Consider the following 22,351-nt stretch of genomic DNA (forward strand, 5'->3'; position numbering starts at 1 on the left):
ATAATTTATGAAATCTCTATTTTCAAAGAAACAGATTTTACTTTTAAAAAAATGTTTTTTTCTTCGAATACATTACCCAGTCATAATACCTTAGGAAAATAAGTAAGAGGTGGAGGAAGGTACATCCTCTCACCCCAGAGATAAAATCTCTGATCCCCAAAGGTTATGATAGACAGCTTTTAAATAGCCCAACTGAAGGAGACTCCACGTGTCAGAGTGCAGTTTCAAAAGGGAGAAAAAAAATTCCCCATGCAAATCCAGCAGAAGTTGTGAAGCCACATCTTAAGAAGCTGTCTATCGACCTGGAAATGTGACCTGTTGAGCTGCAATTATAGGTCCTACCAGACTGAACTGGGCATTTTGGAATCACAAATCTTAGAGATAAAAGCAAGAAAATGTGAACTCCAATCTCCATCCTACAGCCTGAATAATGACAGAGAACAGTTCCGTTTGAATGCTAGTCTGGTGGGAACTGCCCTAACCCCATGAGCCGAAATGTGTAAAAAAGTTCACTGAACCAGGGTTATTTCCCTGTATGCTGAGCAAATAAGCAACTTGATCCAGGATGAGATATTCTGAGCTGATATATTGTCTTGACCTGATTTAAGAGATAGAAAAATGCTTTGTTCAATTAAGTTACCACTTCAAAGATCAGACAAGGTTTTGTAAGTGGCCTTCAGCTGAAGTGTCCAGATGAGACAGGTTAAATGAGAAAAGACTTGTTACTTGTGGAAGGGCGTTGGATCTTGGTGATGAAAAAGGTTGCCATCATTGGGGTCTGAGGACAGAGTATGTATTTCACTAATTCAGAATGAGGAATATATCTGTAGGATGATCAGTTGGGATGGGTTATCATATATTTGATCCATGTAACCTGGCCATGTGTCTGCTGGATGAGAGGGAACTTGGCTGTTTATTAGCTCTGTCCCATTCTGTAGGAGGAATCATGTCAGACCCCATGAAGGCAAGGTTTTGGGGAGTTTAAAAAAAAGACGAGGCCTGTGGTAGTGACTTGGGTGCTGGAGCTGTTTCTGAGCTTGTCAATGTCTGGTGCTTCGTGGTTAAAGGTTAAAATGAATTATCTCATAAAGGTTCACACTGCAGAAGAAATCAGCATGCAAACTATTCAAGCTTTTGGTCTGAGCTGTATGTTGTTTGTGCTTTGCCCATAGTTCCAATCTGTGTGTGTGTGTGTGTGATTTGGATTTTTAACATAGCCTTAACAATTTTTCAGTCATATCGCTGTGATGTCTACAGTGTGGCAGTTTATAGTGATGTCAAGCACTGGGGCATCATGCCGCAGATATGTAGCATGATGTCCCATCCAGTCACATTTTCCTGACACCAGGCCAACCAGTCCTAACACTAACCTCCAAATGCTGAGCGCTAAGCGAGGCAGATGTTAGTACCATTTCTGTAAGTCTTTGGTATGACTTGGCCCATGACCTCCTGCATCCGAGGCATACGCTCTAACCACTAGACCACCGGAGCAGTTAGTTCTAATCTGTAAAACAAAAGAAGGCAAAACGGATCAAGTTGTAGCCCTGCACCTGTTCTAGAATGCAATGTCCGTTTTGAGCTAATTCATTAAAAGGGTGACCAAGAAATTAATGTCTAATAAGGTAAGGAAGCATACAGGTAAACTATAATGACAATATCACCTGTTTACAAACCTGTGTGCCTGAACATTGCACGGTTGCATATTGTGTGAAAAAACCACCTGTTTGTGGGTGCAGGGCTATACAAATAATAGTTACCTGAAGAAATTTTTTTGCTTGCAGGCAATTTTACTGACTATGCTTACCTGTAGGGAGGTCAAAGACAGCCTATACAGGTAGAATCATTGAAGCCTGGTGTTCCAAGGCTAAATATACCATGGTAAAAGAACTCACCTTGATATACAATATATATATATATATATATATATATATATATATATATATATATATATATATATATATATATTGGTTCTTCAGAGCATAAAGACATGCATGCAAGTAAATAATGTAGCCCAAACCTTATTATGAAGACAAGGGCTACATGTGCGCTCGACTAAGTGTTCGTCAACATGCTATAAAGTTATGCAGATAAACATGACTCAAGGGTCGCCTATATGAACATGCATGTGCAGGTGACAGAATGAACTATGTATAGAGAGTGCTGAACTGTACTTGTCTGATTAGAACTGTATAAATACAGAATGTACCAGAATCTACATTACACACTGTTACGAGTCTAGATTGTTACAAAAAGTAACAGGAAAAAAGTGAACACAAGCTTTGCAAAATTTAACAAATAATTTAGTTCCCTAGAATATCAAGTGAAAAATGAGAAAAAAGAACTTAGGGTTTTATGAATCAAATCCAAAAATAATCCAAGAATTAAAAAAAAGAAGTCCTAGTAATAAAAAGTCATGAATGAAACCGAGTTCGAATTCCAATGAAATCCAAAATGGAATACGATGTCTGTTGTAACCTGTAAAGTGGTAGAGTGTCAACAGTCTCTTGATGAATCACAGAAAATATTATTCCAGTTTTTGAATTCTGTATTAATTTTGATAAATGTCCTTGTCCAAGGATTAATTTAGAGCACTAGTATTTCCAGGGAAAAGAATCACTTTTCTTTAAAATAAAATAAAATAATTAGCAAAAAAACTGGTAACAACATAAAACACCTGGAGGTCTCAAATGTTAAGGCATGAATGATCATTCTATTTCAAAACATCAGTAATAAGTCTAATTATGACGCATAACAGATTCCCAGATGAGGGTCACATGGTCATCTTTCTAGAACAAAATAGAAGCTTTTTATATGCCTAACATCATGTACTCCCACTATTGCCCTAACTGAAATCAATGGTTCTACTCTGGGAAAAAATAAAAAAAATTAAAAAAGGTTCTTTATCAGAACTGCCACTGTTTCTGAATCAAGGTCAGGAACTAGGTCAGCATTAGACACAATGTATCTTTATAGTTGTATATATCAATAATTTAAAAAAATTAGTCAGAACTGAACTCTATTCCAGACAATATTAAATCCAGTAAATAAATTTACATTACAATAGCATGTAATGGAATATAAAAAAATTAAAAAATAACAAACAAATAATTAAATTAAATATAAATTAAATCAAATTTACATAACAACACAAACAATCTTCACAAAGAATCAAATAAAGGCCTTGTTATCGAGATATACCCGGTAGGTGCAACAAAACCCATTATGAAGCAATACTTGTAGGGAAAAAAGGCCCAGAGACCACCTGTACAAGTAATTACACTAAAATGGTGCCCAGACACTATGAAAGCCTTGGCTAAAGAACTTGCTAATATGTACCCATTAGGAAGGAAATTATACATATATAGGAGTTATATGAGAACACGAGACTTGCACGTAAAATTAAGTATAGCGCAAACAGAATGTGAAGTCGCTTAGGCTCCAAATGCAAGTACCCAATGTGTGATGATGACACAAAGTGTGACTAACAAATTAGGCAGAACTTTGTGGAGAGAGAAAGAGAGATAAAGCTGGAAATATAGATGGAATATACTTTCCTTTGGAGTGAAGAACTCCTCCAACTTGAAGTGACATATTTTCCAAGTAGCTATGGCTTTGCAAGGTCAATTGTGACGAAAGTGTGCTTCTTGGCACAAGCCAAAGTAATAACTAACTTATGCCTTGATGCCAAGTCTATGTAAGGGGAGATCACTCTGCCTGACTGCCAATGGGTTAGCAGGCAACTTTTAGCTCCCTTGAGATAAAAGAAGTATCTGGGAAGGCTGGATTTTGTGAGGTAGTGGTAGTTCTCCTAAGGTATTATGATTGGGTAATGTATTTGAAGAAAAAATCCTTAAGTTACAAAATGAAGTCTTGTCAGATACACCTGCTCTATTATGTTTCTTTTTACTCCAACATAAAGATCAATCTGTACATAAAATGTGTTAATAAAAATAAGAATGTCTTCATTTTCTTACAAATAGTAATTATTTTGACAAAACAAACAATTCTTGATACATTATTGAACAAGTTAATTTACAATCTGGTCTCAGTAATCCCACACAACTAGGAACTTAAAGAATTTAAAATAAGTTGACTGTTATATGAAGCAGTATAATATCCTCATCATTAATTCATTCCATTTAGGGTCTCATATTTGTAATGTGTGTAATGTTGAGTTATGGGTAAAACTGAGTATGTCAGGGCAAGTTTGTAAGGCCCATGTACTTATAGTGAGACCACAATATGCAACATTACAATCCCTATAATCTATTATATACCTCATCTGCTTGATAATAAATTGTATTTAAATTGTTTTTCACAAAATTTATACTGGATACAAGTCTGTTTGAAAAATAATATTCTTTTCATCATTCTTGTGACAGAATCATCTTATATATAAACACCCATATTAGTATTTCTTTCTCTGTTGAAAGCTTGCCAAACAATAGGTCGTGAGTTTGAAACTGGCAGTGGCATCCACATTTTTGTAAAAAATAAAAAAATTCCTGTCCTAGGATGGGCAAATAACCTAGTGAATAAATATAAAGCATTATCTGCATGGTTCCCACACTTTTCTGAAGATAAATATCCAGGTCATTTCCAGGGTTTTTTTGAGGAAGAAATTACATTTTTCAAGGGTCACACATGACCATCATTGAATGGAATTATAGAACACTTTAGATTATAAAAAAATACATTTTCTAAATCTAAAGATGTTTCTATTTCAATACCCTCCAAAGCTTCTAAGTCAAAATGTACAAAACCACAAAATATATCACACAAAACAAGTTTGATTATACACTGTATTCCTAGGATTGAGCATGTAAGGTCATTACAATGTACAGAATACAAATTCTAACTATGCTGACCTGCATTATGTTCCTACATGGAAACAATATAATGAACATAAATTGGTTTTGTCTTGAATTAAATAATTTCAGCCCAATCAAACACAGAACACAATAATGAATATGCCTCAAGAGCTCACAGAAAGAATAAATAATTTTTTTTCTCCAATAAACAAGATTCATGGTTCCCATGCTTCTCTGAAGATCAATTTCCTGGTCATTTCCAGGAAGAAATTAGGTTTTTCAAGTTTCACATGTAACCATCACTGAATGGAATTGAAGAACACTTTAGATTATTAAAAAAAATGCATTTTCTAAATCTAAAGATGTTTCTATTTCAATTCCCTCCAAAACTTCAAAGTAAAAAAAGATGATCATGTACAAAACCACAAATTGTATCACACAAAAAAAAGTTTGATTAGACACTGTATTCCTAGAAATGGGCATGTAAGGTCATTACAGTGTACAGAATACAAATTCTAACTATGCTGACCTGCATTATGTTCCTACATGGAAACAATATAATGAACATAAATTGGTTTTGTTTCCTTTCAAACCTTTAATTCTAAATAATTATATAACAATGTATATGCATGTTATACAAGGTAACATTTCCTATCACAGTATGAAAAAAGAATAAATGCAAAATATTAGAATCTTAAAAGTTTAACCCTGAATTTATCTGTGCCAATAAAATCCCAAACAAGATTTTTCAAACAACTTAAACTCCTAAGGACGATTTGGTCAGAAATCCATAATTTCAAAAACATTTACCAAAGGGTTGATTTAAATGTTGACAGAAGACCTTCAGATTTATAATTGCTGTACTAAAAAGAACTTAATTTTCTGTAAAATCAACTTGTCTTGTACTTCGATAAACCAGTCCCCAAAACTGTATTGATACCAGCTTGTATCATCTTTTAATTTAATACAAGGGATGACAATTTACCCATTTCTCCGGTGTTCCATTTAAGATCTGAAACCAATGCATCCAGCCACATGTCACTGTGTAATAGTTTCTCACCAAATTTCAACTCAGATTCAACATTTTGGACAACAAATTTGGCTAATAAAGAATAGCAGTCTGTTTTCTAATCTGGATTTCCTTCACATATTCCCTCCCAATGAACATTTAGGTTGGGATGTGGGGTCAGAGAAATTGCATATTGAAAATTTGGAATTTGCCATCACCATGCAGTAGGCCTAGCAGCATAGGTAGTCGCTTACTAGCAGGCCTAGCAAATTTAAACGATGTTATGTTAACTCATACCTGCATGAAATCGATAGGAAAATGATTTATTTTCTCAAAAATTGCAAGTATTATAATCGTTATGTCTTTAATCTGGTGACAGTCTAGACAAAACTACAGAATATATGAAACCTAATCCTGTACTTGCCATTTGCATTACTAGTCACATGACTTAACAAATCTCAACAGTCACATCATATCAACAGCACACTCCTTTTTAATGTTGTTGTACAAAATTCAATTATATTAAATGAAAGATAATTTTTGTAAAAACTAGAAAGAACATATAATTCTCAACATATTTATTTGGAGAACAATGACAAGAAACTTGTTACTGTTGCTGCAATCTGGCCAGTCAGATTCATCAAGCAGAGAGAACAAATTAACATGGTAGTCACGTGACACGTATAGAATCTATGTTGGAGTTTGGACCAAGACAAGGAAATCCCAGTCAAGGGGTTACATTATTTGTCTCTCCGCGACAATATTTTATAGATTTCTTGTTGTTTGTTTTCAGAACTACATCAGGCACAGCAAACGACAACAAGGTTTTCATTTTTTAGAAGTAGTTCTGAGTGTATGGACACCCTGACTGAAACGATTGGTCTGAAATGACTAGACTGAGGTAAGAAAAGTAAGGTTAGCAAAACAGCTAGATCTCTCTGTCGCATGGGTAAGAAAAAACCTCGCAGTTGTTATAGGAATAAATATGTATAATTTTTTGTTTTGATTTTGTATTTTTATTACAACCAGCATGTGACTTTCATGTAATTTAAAATGGGATATCAGACATCATGTGACTACGGTACCTTGAGGTCAGGAACATGTGGGTTGTGAAATTTGTGTATTCGTATGACTACCAATGCAAATCATGAGTACAGGTCAAATTTCATAAATGGCCTAGTTTTATTTTGTCTTTCAAAAGATTAAAGACACAACAAGTTTAAAACTCGCAATTTATGAGAAAATAAATAATTTTCATATCGATTTAATGCGAGTCTGACTTAATTAACAACATTTAAGTTTGCTAGGCCATCTGGTAAGCAGCTATGCTTTGCCGACACCTTGTTGGCCTCCTGTGATGCTAGACTGGTTTTTGTATCTTCCATGTAAGAAAAACTACAGATATCAGGCTGTCTGTGGGGAAAAAAAAAAAGTCAATTACATAATTGTTTCGGGCATCAAGTAGTGCAGAAAATTCCCGGGGTTTTCCCCAACTTACATCAATATTTGCAAAATTTAAGGACTTTTCACGGTCGGGAAAAAATTATCATTTCTACCTCTTCCCGATTTCCCAGTAGCGTGGGAACCCTGTATCTGGTTTCATTTTACATGAAGATGCATAACATACCTGCTGTGACATTGTGTTATGTAGCATCAAATTCTTATTGGGATCGTTACATCACTAACAGATCAAAATAAGTTTCTGGCACTATTACTGAATCATCCCATGCAACTGATCTGTACAGGAAGTCCTGAGATAATTATGTAATAAAAGTAATAGCTGTGAAGGTGCAAGTCAAATAAATGAGATCAGACTGTATCCATACCTGTACTTGATCAACCTGCCCTGAGTGCAAACAGTGTAGACTTTGACTTGCCATTGCATAATGCTCCAGCAGATCACAGATGGATGAGTGTAGTACTCTTAATCAAAAGGTTGCAGGTTCAATACTTGCCAAGTCATGCCTGTATCATATGCTTTGGTGTGCACTTGGGAAAGACACCAACCTCCCATTTCCTTGGCAAAATGAAGTCAGTATCTTGAAAGCACTGTTAAAAACCAACCGGTGATATCATTTGAACAACATATTCAAAAAGCAAGTCCAACACCTAGTTGTCACCATGGGACCTGGTGATGTTGCAAAGCACAGGATTGCAGACCATTGTGAAATGTGTTTTAAGTTAATCCACCCAAGTCACTATAACAGCCATGAAGGTGCCAGTTTGGATCCACCCTCAAACACAATGAATAACTGGACTCTGGTGTAGGTGGATGGGCCAATCACCCATTTCGGTGGATTATAGATATTACATAAACATCTTCAACAACTGAGTATAATGGCAGGGGGTTGTAAATGATCTAAGACAAATAAATACTAGTGACTTTAAAGGGAGCTTTGCCTGTACATTGGAGGTGCAGTAAAAGTACATACTCTTGCTCAGTTGCCTCTTTGCTTTCCAGTTGATGCTTTAGTTGCTGCATCTCCTCTTTAAAGGTGTTCCGTTCTCTATCAAAATTGCTTAGCAAAATATCCATCTCTGACCGCTTCTTACTCACTTCTTGCTTCAGCATCTACACAAACCAGAGAAAAAAAACTAACATCATCAAACTTTCTTACACCAGACCCTGTCTGAACAAAAACTTTGGGTGGTTTATAATGATGGTAGGTGTTATCAGCATCAAAGTGATCTTGAAGGGACTAAAACTAGAGTTATTAGTGATGTGTGCATTAAAACGAATTCTCTTCACTACAGTTTGCTTGGTGGTACTTTAATCAGAAGTGGTCTTGGCCAACATTAATTTCAGCCCTAGAAATGACACATACATATACAAACATGTGGATATACACAGATAAACACACAGGTAAGTTCATAGTTCTCTCTGTATGTACATATATAGAGAATCAAGTAGCATGTATTTATCTTTTATACTGAAACATAATATCTTCACAACTTGACAAATAACTACAGGTAAATCCATCTCTCAGTGGAGATGGTAGCAGCCTAATATTACACAAATTTGTATCATCCATCAATATTAAAATATTTGTCTCTGAATGAATTTTTAATTATCTGATCAAAAAAAGCAAACTGTCTTTATTTCCGATAATAAAATCCCCCAGCTCATTCCACAAGGCAATTATCATGGCTGAGCCAGTAAAATACACAGGAGCCAGGAAGGCATTTTTCATGTGGAGTAGACACTCATAGATGCAATTTAGAATTTGTATCGTTCCCATAAGTACTCTAAATAATCATGTATCCTGGCATATATTTTGTAAAAAGTGCCTTCTCTGGGTAACATGTATGTTTAAATTTAACAGCCCTCATTTTTTGTTTGTGTTAAATGCATTTCATGCAAGGAGTTTATATGGTTTACAAATACTGGTGAATCAGTGTTACATAACAATACTGAACACTGTCAAAGCTTTTATCACAAACTATATCAAATTACTTCGGATTAAAGCATTCTTAGATTCATTGGGTTGTGCAAGATGTTCATATGCTGTTTTGATAGGTACGAAATCAGCAGGAACAGGCTGAAATTAGTTTAATTTTCTTATCAGAAATAACAATCTGAAAACAGAACATCATTCAGGCTTAATACAATTAAAAATCCAAATAGCAGTAAAGGTCTTAATCATGATATGATATAATTCACAGTGAATCATACCATTTCTCACTAATGGCAAATATACACAATATCAATCAGAGTTCAATACTTGTATAATCCAATTAAGTTGACACTGTATACATGGCCTTTGGTTGTTTTCTCTCTAATACAACATTTGGCAGTAAAATACTGTGATCTGGTTGTTTTGACTCAACAAGTCTTGTACTTATAAATTAAATGCAATAAAAGATTCATGTAAAAACCAGAGCTACAATGATACATGTTCCTGTTTTCATTTCATTCGTAAATAATAGATATAAAACACATATTCAATTTTCTTTAAAAAAAACAAAAGTTAAAAGAAACTTAGTATATATCAAATGCTAATCAAAATAAAATATGTAAATATTCTGCAATCCAAACTCTGCCCAAAGACTATAAAACTGTTTTAAAATCACTGTGCATGTTTACATAATAATTAAACTACAAATACAAAAATATCACTGTTGGAGGAAATACACACATTATACAAGTACACAACCTACTGCACACGAATGAACATAATCATGTAACCAATTTACTTTCAGCCATGCAAGCTCAGTATCTTACAGGATTGGATGAACACAGACAAAGAAATATATTAAGTGAGATGCATCGTACAATCATGGGTATCTAACATTCACACAACTTCTCAAAAAAAATTAGGTACCATATTAATTACCATACCTACATCATTAAAAGACCAGTAAGCGTAACACTCACTGTAAAACCTATATCGTTAAAGACCAATAAGCATAACACTTATTCTAATACCTATATCATTAAAGACCAGTAAGCGTAACACTCATTGCAATACCTACATCATTAAAAGACCAGAAAGCGTAACACTCATTGCAATACTGTATCGTTAAAGACCAGTAAATTTAACACTCATTGCAATAGCTATATCGTTAAAGACCAGTAAGCATAACACTCACTGCAATACCTAAATAATTAAAAGACCAGTAAGCGTAACACTCATTGTAATATATACATCATTAAAGGACCAGTAAGTGTAACTCTCATTGCAATACCTATATCGTTAAAGACCAGTAAGCATAACAATCACTGTAATATCTACATCATTAAAGACCAGTAAGCAATAACACTCATTGTAATACCTACATCATTAAAAGACCAGTAAGCATAACACTCACTGCTGTAATAACTAAATAATTAAAAGACCAGTAAGAGTAACTCTCATTGTAATATCTACACCATTAAAAGACCAGTAAGCATAACACTCATTGTAATATCTACATCATTAAAGGACCAGTAAGTGTAACTCTCCTTGCAATACCTACATCGTTAAAAGACCAGCAAGTGTAACTCTCATTGCAATATCTACATCGTTAAAATACCATAAGTGTAACTCTCCTTGCATTATCTACATTGTTAAAAGAACAGTAAGTGTAACTCTCCTTGCAATATCTACATCATTAAAAGACCAAAGTGTAACACTCATTCTAATATCTACGTCATTAAAAGACCAGTAAGCGTAACACTCATTGTAATATCTATATCATTAAAAGACCAGTAAGTGTAGCACTCATTGCAATACCTAAATAATTAAAAGACCAGAAAGAGTAACTCTCATTGTAATATCTACATCATTAAAAGACCAGTAAGCATAACACTCATTGTAATACCTACACAATTAAAAGACCAGTAAGCATAACACTCATTGCAATACCTACATCATTAAAAGACCAGTAAGTGTAACACTCATTGTAATACCTAAATAATTAAAAGATGAGTAAGAGTAACTCTCATTGTAATATCTACAACATTAAAGACCAGTAAGCGTAACACTCACTGTAATATCTACATCATTAAAGGACCAGTAAGTGTAACTCTCATTGTAATATCTACATCATTAAAAGACCAGTAAGCGTAACTCTCATTGTAATATCTACATCATTAAAAGACCAGTAAGTGTAACTCTCATTGTAATATCTACATCATTAAAGGACCAGTAAGTGTAACTCTCATTGTAATATCTACATCATTAAAAGACCAGTAAGCATAACACTCATTGTAATATCTACATCATTAAAGACCAGTAAGCAATAACACTCATTGTAATACCTACATCATTAAAAGACCAGTAAGCATAACACTCACTGCTGTAATAACTAAATAATTAAAAGACCAGTAAGAGTAACTCTCATTGTAATATCTACACCATTAAAAGACCAGTAAGCATAACACTCATTGTAATATCTACATCATTAAAGGACCAGTAAGTGTAACTCTCATTGTAATAGCTACATAATTAAAAGACCAGTAAGTGTAACTCTCCATGCAATATCTACATCATTAAAAGACCAGTAATTGTAACACTCATTGTAATATCTACATCATTAAAAGATCAGTAAGCATAACACTCATTGCAATACCTACATCATTAAAAGACCAGTAAGCGTAACTCTCATTGTAATATCTACATCATTAAAGGACCAGTAAGTGTAACTCTCATTGTAATATCTACATCATTAAAAGACCAGTAAGCATAACACTCATTGTAATATCTACATCATTAAAAGACCAGTAAGTGTAACTCTCATTGTAATATCTACATCATTAAAGGACCAGTAAGTGTAACTCTCATTGTAATATCTACAACATTAAAGACCAGTAAGCATAACACTCATTGTAATATCTACATCAGTAAAAGACCAGTAAGCGTAACACTCATTGTAATATCTACATCAGTAAAAGACCAGTAAGCGTAACACTCACTGTAATATCTACATCATTAAAAGACCAGTAAGTGTAACTCTCATTGTAATATCTACATAATTAAAAGACCAGTAAGCATAACACTCATTGTAATATCTACATCAGTAAAAGACCAGTAAGCGTAACACTCATTGTAATATCTACATCATTAAAAGACCAGTAAGTGTAACTCTCATTGTAATATCTACATCAGTAAAAGACCAGTAAGCGTAACACTCATTGTAATATCTACATCATTAAAAGACCAGTAAGTGTAACTCTCATTGTAATATCTAAATCATTAAAGGACCAGTAAGTGTAACTCTCACTGTAATATCTACATCACTAAAAGACCAGTAAGCAAAACATTCATTGCAATACCTATATCGTTAAAGACCAGTAAGCATAACTCTCATTGCAATATCCATATCATTAAAGACCAGTAAGCAATAACACTCATTGTAATACCTACACCATTAAAAGACAAGTAAGCATAACACTCACTGCTGTAATAACTAAATAATTAAAAGACCAGTAAGAGTAACTCTCAATGTAATATCTACATCATTAAAAGACCAGTAAGCATAACACTCACTGAAATACCTACATAACTGAAAGACAAGTATACTCTCATTGTAATATCTACATCATTAAAAGACGGGTAAGTGTAACTCTCCTTGCAATATCTGCATCATTAAAGACCAGTAAGTGTAACTCTCCTTGCAATATCCACAACATTAAAGACCAGTAAGTGTAACTCTCCTTGCAATATCTACAACAGTAAAGACCAGTAAGTGTAACTCTCCTTGCAATATCTACAACAGTAAAGACCAGTAAGTGTAACTCTCCTTGCAATATCTACAAGTTTTAAGGATCAGTAAGTGTAACTCTCCTTGCAATATCTACAACATTAAAGACCAGTAAGTTTAACTCTCCTTGCAATATCTACAATTTTCAAGGACCAGTAACTGTAACTCTCCTTGCAATATCTACAACAGTAAAGACCAGTAAGTGTAACTCTCCTAGCAATATCTACAAGTTTTAAGGATCAGTAAGTGTAACTCTCCTTGCAATATATACAGCAGTAAAGACCAGTAAGTGTAACTCTCCTTGCAGTATCTACAATTCTTAAGGACCAGTAAGTGTAACTCTTCTTGCAATATATACAACATTAAAGACCAGTAAGTGTAACTCATTGCAATACCTACATAATTAAAGACCAGTAAGTGTAACTCCTTGCAATATCTACATCATTAAAAGGCTAGTAAGTGTAACTCTCCTTTCAATATCGACAATATTAAAAGAACAGTAAGCCTAACTCTCCTTGCAATATCTACATCATTAAAAGACCAATAAGTGTAAAATTCATTGTAATGCCTACCTAATTAAATGACCAGAACGTTTAACTCTCACTGCAATATCTACATCATTAAAAGACTATTAAGTGTAACTCTCATTGTAATATCTACATCATTAAAGACCAGTAAGCATAACACTCATTGTAATACCTTTATAATTAAAAGATCAGTAAGTGTTAACTCTCATTTTAATATCTACATCATTAAAAGACCACTAAGTGTAACACACATTGTAATACCTACATCATTAAAAGACCACTAAGTGTCACATTCATTCTAATACCTACATCATTAAAAGACCACCAAGTGTAACACTCATTGCAATACCTACATCATCAAAAGACCACTAAGTGTCACATTCATTCTAATACCTACATCATTAAAAGACCACTAAGTGTAACACTCATTGCAATATCTACATCATTAAAATACCAGTAAGTGTAACTCTCCTTGCAATATCTACATCATTAAAATACCAGTAAGTGTAACTCTCCTTGCAATATCTACATCATTAAAATACCAGTAAGTGTAACTCTCCTTGCAATATCTACATCATTAAAAGACCAGTAAGTGTAACTCAAACTGAAATACCTAAACAATTAAAAGTCCAGTAAGTTTCTTTCATGTTCACAGGTCAACCATTTAACTGTGTTTATTGTATGAAGGTTGTATACAACTAAGCTTTTATCTAGAAACCATTTTTCAATTTTTAGGTTTCCTTAAAACCAACACCTAAAGGTTAGTTTCTTCTCATAACACACACCTCAAGTTTGGTTTCTTCTCATAACAACAGTCATCCATATAGTTTTATACCAGTGTATAGTTTGTAATTAAAGTATCAGATACTATTTTCCAAGTTTGTGCAACAGACCTTGACCTCTTATTGTAAGCCAATAAAACAGTTCAAGGTTAATGTTTTATAAATATATTTTTTATATGCAAGACAAAATCCCCACACAGAAACATATGCTCCACAGATGGCATTAAAAAAAATTAAAATCAACCCATTCTGCATATATGACAGTCTTGTACCTTGTTTTCATTCTCCAAATCCTGACGTGCCTTGATGTTATGCTGAAGTTCCTGAAAGGTCTGGTTATGCTTTTCTCTGGTTTGGATCAACTCCATCTTGTACGGCTCATATGGCTCCGTCATAGTTTCTACGGATTGCTGCTGAAGAGATTCTGTTTCAATTTCTTTGTCAACAAAAGTCTTTCTTGGGGTAAGCATTGGAAGGGAAGTGGGAGAGAAACCTGGAATCCTTGAAGGAATGGAAGAAGTAATTGGATATGCTGAGGGTAAAGATGATAGGAAAGGAGAAGAATTCATTCCTAATGAAGGTCCTGCAAATAGGCTATAGCTTGAAGTAACAGAGGTGGTACTTTCACTTGTAACTGGAAAAGCAGATGAACTAAAAGAAACTGGAATGCTACTATCATCATTTGTGGACCAAACTGAGGATCCAATGGATGAATTAGAAACATTTATATTATATCCTGGTGTATTGGGGGATATAAAGTTTGTTGTTTGCTTAGTTTTCCAATAATGCCTTTTCATCAGTTCTTTAGTATATTCTCCCATATTTTTACGATAATGAGCACCAACATCCCATCCATCACCCCAGGATCTGGATGAATATCTGTCCTTTTCAATCTTTGCTTTAGTATTAGCATCAGAACGTTTAAAATCATTCCAAATATCCTCTATAACTCGTTTGTAAGTTTCCCTTCGTTCTTGATCTGAAACGGAAGTCCCTGAAAACATCTCATTCACAACAGAGTCGGCAATTTCAGCCACAAGTTCCGAGTCTGACTTGCGCATAAAATCCTCTGTAGCTTGCCTAATTTCAGCAGACAAATCACTATCTGAGGATGATATAGAATATTGAGGGTATGCAAAGACATTTTTATCAATGCCTGAATCATGAAGAGTGGATTTGTTTTTATACCGTTGCTGTAATACAGTTTGCTCCAACTCTGTATCAAGTTTGGTACCAAATGGTACAGTTCTAGAACTATATGATGATACTGAATTGGGTCTAGACTGTTTCAAACCAGATTCTGAAGAACGATCACTCTTTTCACTAGTGGATGATCGAGAGCTGCTACGACTGATGATGGATCCATCTCGAACCTGTTCAAAAGGAGACCTGCTTTCCAATTTTGCCGCGGAAATATGTCCAGGATTGATATCTTCCAAGTCTGAAAGCATTCCATCACTGCTAGCTTCTGAGCCCAAGTCAAAATCATCCAAATCATCCATTGTTTTCTTTCTTTTCTTCTTTTGTGCACTCTGCATGGCTGGAAAGTCATCAATTGAGTCCAAAGAATCTATTCCAGAATTGTTTTGCATCCTGAACCCTGATCGAGCAACTGGAAATGAAAAATCATCCAGTGAATCATAACTTCCTTTTGTCTTATTAGTTTTCTCCTTCAAACTTCCATTTGAACTTGATTTTGTTACCTTCTTTGAATTGGCACTTAAAGAAATTGTATTTCCTGGGGATGTTAAATGAGTAGAAAGAGAAGAATTTGAAACTGAGCTATAAACACCCAAATTTAAAGATGGGAAATCCATACTAGTTTTCAATGCACTGATTTCACCATTAAACTTTCCAACTTTTTTCCAGGCATTTATTTCACCATCAATAAATCCTTCTGAACCATCTTTAATTTTCTCTTGGCGTCTTTTGAAGGCAATTTCGCTAGCTTTTACTGCATCCTTCATAAGAGAAAGAACGTCATCGATAACAGCAAATTTCAAAGACTGTCGCAGAAATTTACAAAGTCCTCCAACTTGTTTAATTTTGTCCTGAGCCTCCATGGGAAACGTATCCAGCTCTTGAGTTATCCGTGGATCTGTTAACAACAGTGGCCCATGTTCTTTGAATAAATCTTCAAAATATCTGAAAAAGACAGTGACCTTTGGTGATATTGTATAAATTGATCATCAAATTTTGTTCTAATATCTGGATTTACACTGTTATCCATATTTTATTAAATGCTGTTGTGATATCTGTATTTATATTGTTATTGATGTTGTATAAAATTTGTTCTATTATTTTATTTTAATATCTGGATTGATATTGTTTTCAATATCCTGTTTCTCCTAACTAAAGCCCACATAGATATGGAATTGATCATCTGCCTTATATGCACCATAAAGACAAATGAAAGAGCTGTTGTCCAAAACCTGGCTTAGTACATGCCTCAGTGTTCTCATTATGAGCCATCAGTTGACTTCCAAACCTACTTTTATAAACAGTAACATTGTAGCCATCTATTTCTTACAAGACTATAACCTTTTCTGTTACACTGTTACAATGAACATGCCTTGAACTTTTGAATTTGAGTTGCTACTTCAAACAATAACAAAGAGGTAGGATGTCTGCTGATATTTTAAGGCTGTTTGAATTTTTGAGAAACAACAGACATACTGGGAAAAAACCCCAAATCATTTATACAGATTAACAAACCTGAAACATCTTGATGCATTAGAACAAATTCTGTTCAGCAGTTTTTAAGCACAAATGTTTATAGTGTTTTTTTTTAAATTTTTAGTACTGAATGCCAGATACGATGGCAGATCAGCATTGCTTAAGTAAATTTAAAATTTAAATAACATTTCGTCAAATTCTGGTCAGCAGTTTTTGAGAATTTGTTTAAATACTTTTGGACTTTAGCAGTAATGGTCATAACTGACAGACAATTAGTATCATTTTGTACAGACAATTAGTATCATTTTGTACACACACAATTAGTATCATTTTGTACACCGATAATTAGTATCATTTTGTACAAATATGAATGGACTTTATGCCAGGATGCTGTCAAATTTACAGGATTTCTCCTATTATAACCCACTGGGTCCAGCCTGAAATTTTTTAAATATCCTGAGCAAATACTTGCCAACATTTTATAAGAATCTGGGTGGCCCCATCTTCAAGCAAGGGATAATCAAAGGATAAATATGGTAGTCAAATTCTACTAACACTTACTGATCAATCTTTTTAAACATTATCTATATCTTATATCAGATGTGCTTGATTTTGACAAAATTGAAATGCCTTCAAACATGCATGCATTCTGTCAAATTTGGTCAAATTCTGTTAAGTAGTTTGTGAGAAGATGTTTAAAAAAATTTCTGTCTTTTAGTAATGGCAGCCATACCTGATGGCAGATTGACATAATTTTTGCTTTCTGTCCAATTTGATCTAGTTATGTTGTGTCGGAGATGTGCTTGAAGGTTTATCACTGTTAGTAATGGTGGCCATATATGATGGAAGCTCAGCATCATATGTACAAGGAAGGCTTTCAAGCCAGAATGCATTCTGACAAAGGTGGTTGAATTCTCTTGCATTGTTTTCATGAAGAAGTCATCTAAAAGCTTTTACTGTATATTCCCTAATTAACATCCTGGTGTTGTCACATTTTCCAAAGTGGGGACCTTTATTATAGCATAATAATACAATTTAAAAGTTATTTTTCTAATGAACTCTAATAATAAAATGTGTACATCTAGGAGGGCTTTCTGATGTACTCTAATAATAAACATTATTTACATCTAGGGGGGCTTTCTGATGTACTCTAATAATAAACGTGTACATTTAGGGGGCTTTCTGATGTACTCTAATAATAAATGTGTACATTTAGGGGGCTTTCTGATGTACTCTAATAATAAACATGTACATTTCGGGGGCTTTCTAATGTACTCTAATAATAAACATGTGTACATTTAAGGGGCTTTCTGATGTACTCTAATAATAAACATGTGTACATCTAGGGGCTTTCTGATGTACTCTAATAATAAACATGTGTACATCTAGGGGGCTTTTTGATGTACTCTAATGATAAACATGTGTACATCCAGGGGGCTTTCTACCACTGAATTCAGTCACTGTAAATATCAGCACATTTCAAATGATCAATTGATTTTCTCACTGTAGAAGTAGGACTAATAAGTCTATGAACTTGCTGCCCAGCTACTGCATCAAGTTTAACATTACATGTGTGCCTGCAACTTCAGTAATTTATAAACTGATATAACATTGCAGCACTGTCATCAGCTGAGAATGCAGCAGTATTTAGTTGTAGTTGTGGATATGAAGCAGACAGGTATTGAAAAGCACAGGTCTTAAACTGCATCTTTTAAATGTTCTGTTCTTTAAAAAAAGGAATTGGTGTTAGAATTGGGGAATAATTAGGGAATATATGGTATATTACTGTAACAATGGACATATCTATTTGATACAAACTGATATAATTTTATAGAAACTTGCAAAACCTTCACAAATATGTATTTTGTACAAAATTTAGTCCAATTCTGTTCACCAGATAAATCGTTTTTGATGTTTCTTTTCTTCTTTAGTTTTAGCAATGGTGGCCAGGTTTTGAAGTAGACTTATGTTTATAAGTCACTAAATGGCCTTCATACAAAAATGCTTTCTTTCAAAGTTAGTATAAATCTGTTATGCAGACCTTGTTTAAAGGTTTCAGAGCCATATATGTGAATGCAATCTTAAAAGTAAAAATCTCTTGCTTAATACACAAATACCTCCTCTAAAAAATGACTACTTTGCAAAACAAAGCCAAGATTGCTCACATCTCTCTTTAAATTCATTGGGTTCTAATTTTTGTGGTTTCCATGGGTGAGATTGACCTTGAATTCAAGTCACAAGTCACAGCGAAATATCAACCAAGCCGACATCATTACACCCGCCCCGCCTTATGCAATGAAAAATCACCTGCTTCTATGTCTTAATACCATGGCTATCTTTAATGTTGTGAACATGAAATATGTATATTAAGAAAAGTACTTGAATGATGAGGAACACCAGAACTAAATGACTACAGTTCACTTCAAATGCAAAATTTTATGGACATAAAAACTTGTGTAAAGTTGTAATGGCTCTACCCAACTCCTTCTGCTTAGATCCAGTATGATCATCAGAAGTTGTAATAGCAATTGTACATGAACAACACATGAATGAATGTTAGACAGCACACTAGATGTATGACCAATTCATAAAATCACTTGAATTTATGGTCTGCTGAACAAAAACATAAAGTTCACTGCCAACAGCTTTTTCAATGATGATGACAGTAATTTGGGCAACGTATATCTCATTACTATTTCTTTTCCGAATGCCCAACAAAAATAAATCTTACACAGGTACAGTTTTTTTGGTGGTCATTACATAGTGTGGATATTAGCTGCTGCTCTATGACAGACCCATTCTATACCTCACACTAACAGTCACTGGAACCAATTTATTTAGAGCCTCAAGTTCAAGCTACTTATGCAAAAAATATTCATGCGTGTTTCTAAACAATTACTTACGAAAATAAATTCTTGGTGACCTCATCTGGTCCAAATGGAGTACTTTCACTTCCTCCAGTGTACGACTGTTCAAAATCTTCTACCTGATCTCGAAGGTTGTGTGGAACTGCAAAGGGGTCATTGTGGTTAGTTCTTTCCCCTGACCTAAAAATAGGAATTAATGGCAAAAGTAATTAAAAAATGACTGTAGCAATTACACAAGAATTTACAGTACTACAAATTGTAATAATTAACTGAATATGAATGAGTAACATACCAGTCATATATGAAAATAAATAATAAAAAAAAGTCCAAGCACAAACAAATACTCAAAATACAGAAAAACTTTAAGAATTGCTGTAAATGCATGGAAATCAAACAAAATCATCTACATACATATACACACATAAAACAAAACCTTCATGCCTGCATCAAGTGAATTTTGCTTAACTGTCCTAAATTATCATGCATATCGTATATACTCACTTATGAGTCCAACTGCAAACTGCACAGACCCAAATCTGCTCTCCTATTATGTACTGGCAGACCTGGGACTGTGCCGTTTGTTTGGAGTAATCGGTACAACAAACAACACAGACCATGATCTGCAGGCACATTATACACTTGCAGGTCAGATCTATGTTTGCAGCTGGACTCAAAAGCAAGTATACAAAGTAAGTTAAACAATTTGGGGGGAAAAACTGAAACCTTGCTGTAATGGCATTAAAATCTTTTCATTTGTCTGCCAGAAGTGCTTTCTGTTTAACTCATTTGGCCCTAATCCCGCCTGTAAGTGTGATGAGGCTCTACCCTATTTCTGAGCTCTGCAGCATCAAGGTCATTTAAGATACACCAAAGTGGGTGGTATTATAAAAAAGCAGACAGATATAGCTCTACAATGATACCAAATAATCTGGAAGTTCTAGTTGCACTACAAAATACAGAGGGAAAAATCTAATTTTTTGGACCCGTTTTTTTTCCACACAAAATTCGCTCGTGGTTGGAATGCGATTCTGTGTCAGGATTTTAGACCTTTTGGCCTCAGATCTAAGGCAGACTGGTCTGAACTGCACACAGACAGGTGAACCTTTACAAAAACGAGGATAAAGTAGTCATTTGGAATAAAGAGTGGTCTCCATACGTAAATGTTAAATCCATTAAGCAAAAAAAAAAAATACAACTAGGCATTAGTCTCATGGAAAATCTGTTGAAAGCTTATGTATTACGATGTATTCGGAAATAGCCCCCCAAATGTCTTTCCTACTTGCATTTCCGATGAAAACAACAAAAACCTCTGAGGCCGAATGATTTAATCATGTCAATAATACGTTTTTTTTAAACCAAAGTCCCCCCTGCCAAAATGTTAAAATATGTACAAATTTAAAACTAATGTAAGACAGATTGATAGAGAGCATAAAAACAATATGAATTCTGTTGCAGTGGGATTGTAAAAAACAAAACAAGTTTAAGTTCAAAAATGAAACTTTCTGATTGAAAAATGGCCTAATCCATAGTCAATCCAAACAGACCTTATTGAGTCCCAGAAGAACTGAGATAATATTGCTGTATGTCTATATCTGTAAGACATTCTGCAACAAGTTAAAGGCTGTGTTATTATGTGCTGACAAAACTAGAAGGAATGTCTTTATGTCACAATATACATGATGTCATGATTTTATGATCACATATAACTGAAATAACATTTTCATAGCTTTGAAATAAGTCAAATTAAATTTTGCATTAAATGGCAATGTACCACAAGTTTCAAAATATTAGTCACTGTGGAGTACACAGGCATTAAATTTGGCTCTTCATAAAAAAATAAAATTAATGTCCCCTCCTCCCAAAAAATGAAAATGCATTTAAGACTATGAGAGCATAGAAAATACTCTTGGTGGCTATTATCATCATAATATTTTTGCAAATTTGTTACTTCATTCCAGCAAATAAAATCATTTTTAAAATAACAAACTTACTTAACTTTAACAATACTTGATGAATTTTTCAATGTTTATTGTCACATCAACTTGTTTTCCAAGCTATTAAATTTGTATGTCAGTGTTCAAACAATTCAGCCACAATAATTCATTCATTTTTTTGCAGGACATATCACTTCTGTTTCACAACAATCTGGGTATTTGTTTTTTGGGGGGGATGGTAAAAGTTTTTCATTATTTGCATCAACTATATAAAAATATTCACATAAATTCACTTGTCTTTTCCCCCATTGGACACAACCTGTTGATACTAATGTGCTAGTCTTGTCACAGTACACAAAACAAAGAGAAGTGATTTTTTCATTTTTTATTCATTTATCTATTTTAAGCATATTAAAGTAAGCAGGATACAGTAACCTCCCATAGACATAACTTTGAGAAAGAACAACATGTACATGTCTCTTATGATTTTGTTTAATGCTGTACTAAATTAAATCTGTTATTAATAATAATAAAAATAATGTTACTGGTATATGGTGCATGGT

At 34.0% G+C, this 22,351-nt stretch overlaps 1 protein-coding gene across 2 annotated transcripts in view; it reads right to left on the bottom strand.

Moving 5' to 3' along the window:
• Nucleotides 1-22,351, bottom strand: part of LOC149794416 (uncharacterized) — a 159,077-nt gene that overhangs the window by 29,425 nt on the left and 107,301 nt on the right. For both annotated transcript variants that reach the window (XM_089968612.1, XM_089968611.1), the window contains exons 25-27: nucleotides 19,891-20,034; nucleotides 14,584-16,456; nucleotides 8,253-8,392 (exon numbers count right to left, since the gene is read on the bottom strand). In XM_089968612.1, the coding sequence (XP_089824738.1) occupies nucleotides 8,253-8,392; nucleotides 14,584-16,456; nucleotides 19,891-20,034 (2,157 nt within the window). The remainder of the gene's footprint in view (nucleotides 1-8,252; nucleotides 8,393-14,583; nucleotides 16,457-19,890; nucleotides 20,035-22,351) is intronic.

The sequence above is a fragment of the Sinohyriopsis cumingii genome, chromosome 8 (genome assembly GCF_028554795.1).
Source record: "Sinohyriopsis cumingii isolate HCF-2022 chromosome 8, ASM2855479v2, whole genome shotgun sequence".
NCBI classification, from domain to species: Eukaryota; Metazoa; Mollusca; class Bivalvia; order Unionida; family Unionidae; genus Sinohyriopsis; species Sinohyriopsis cumingii.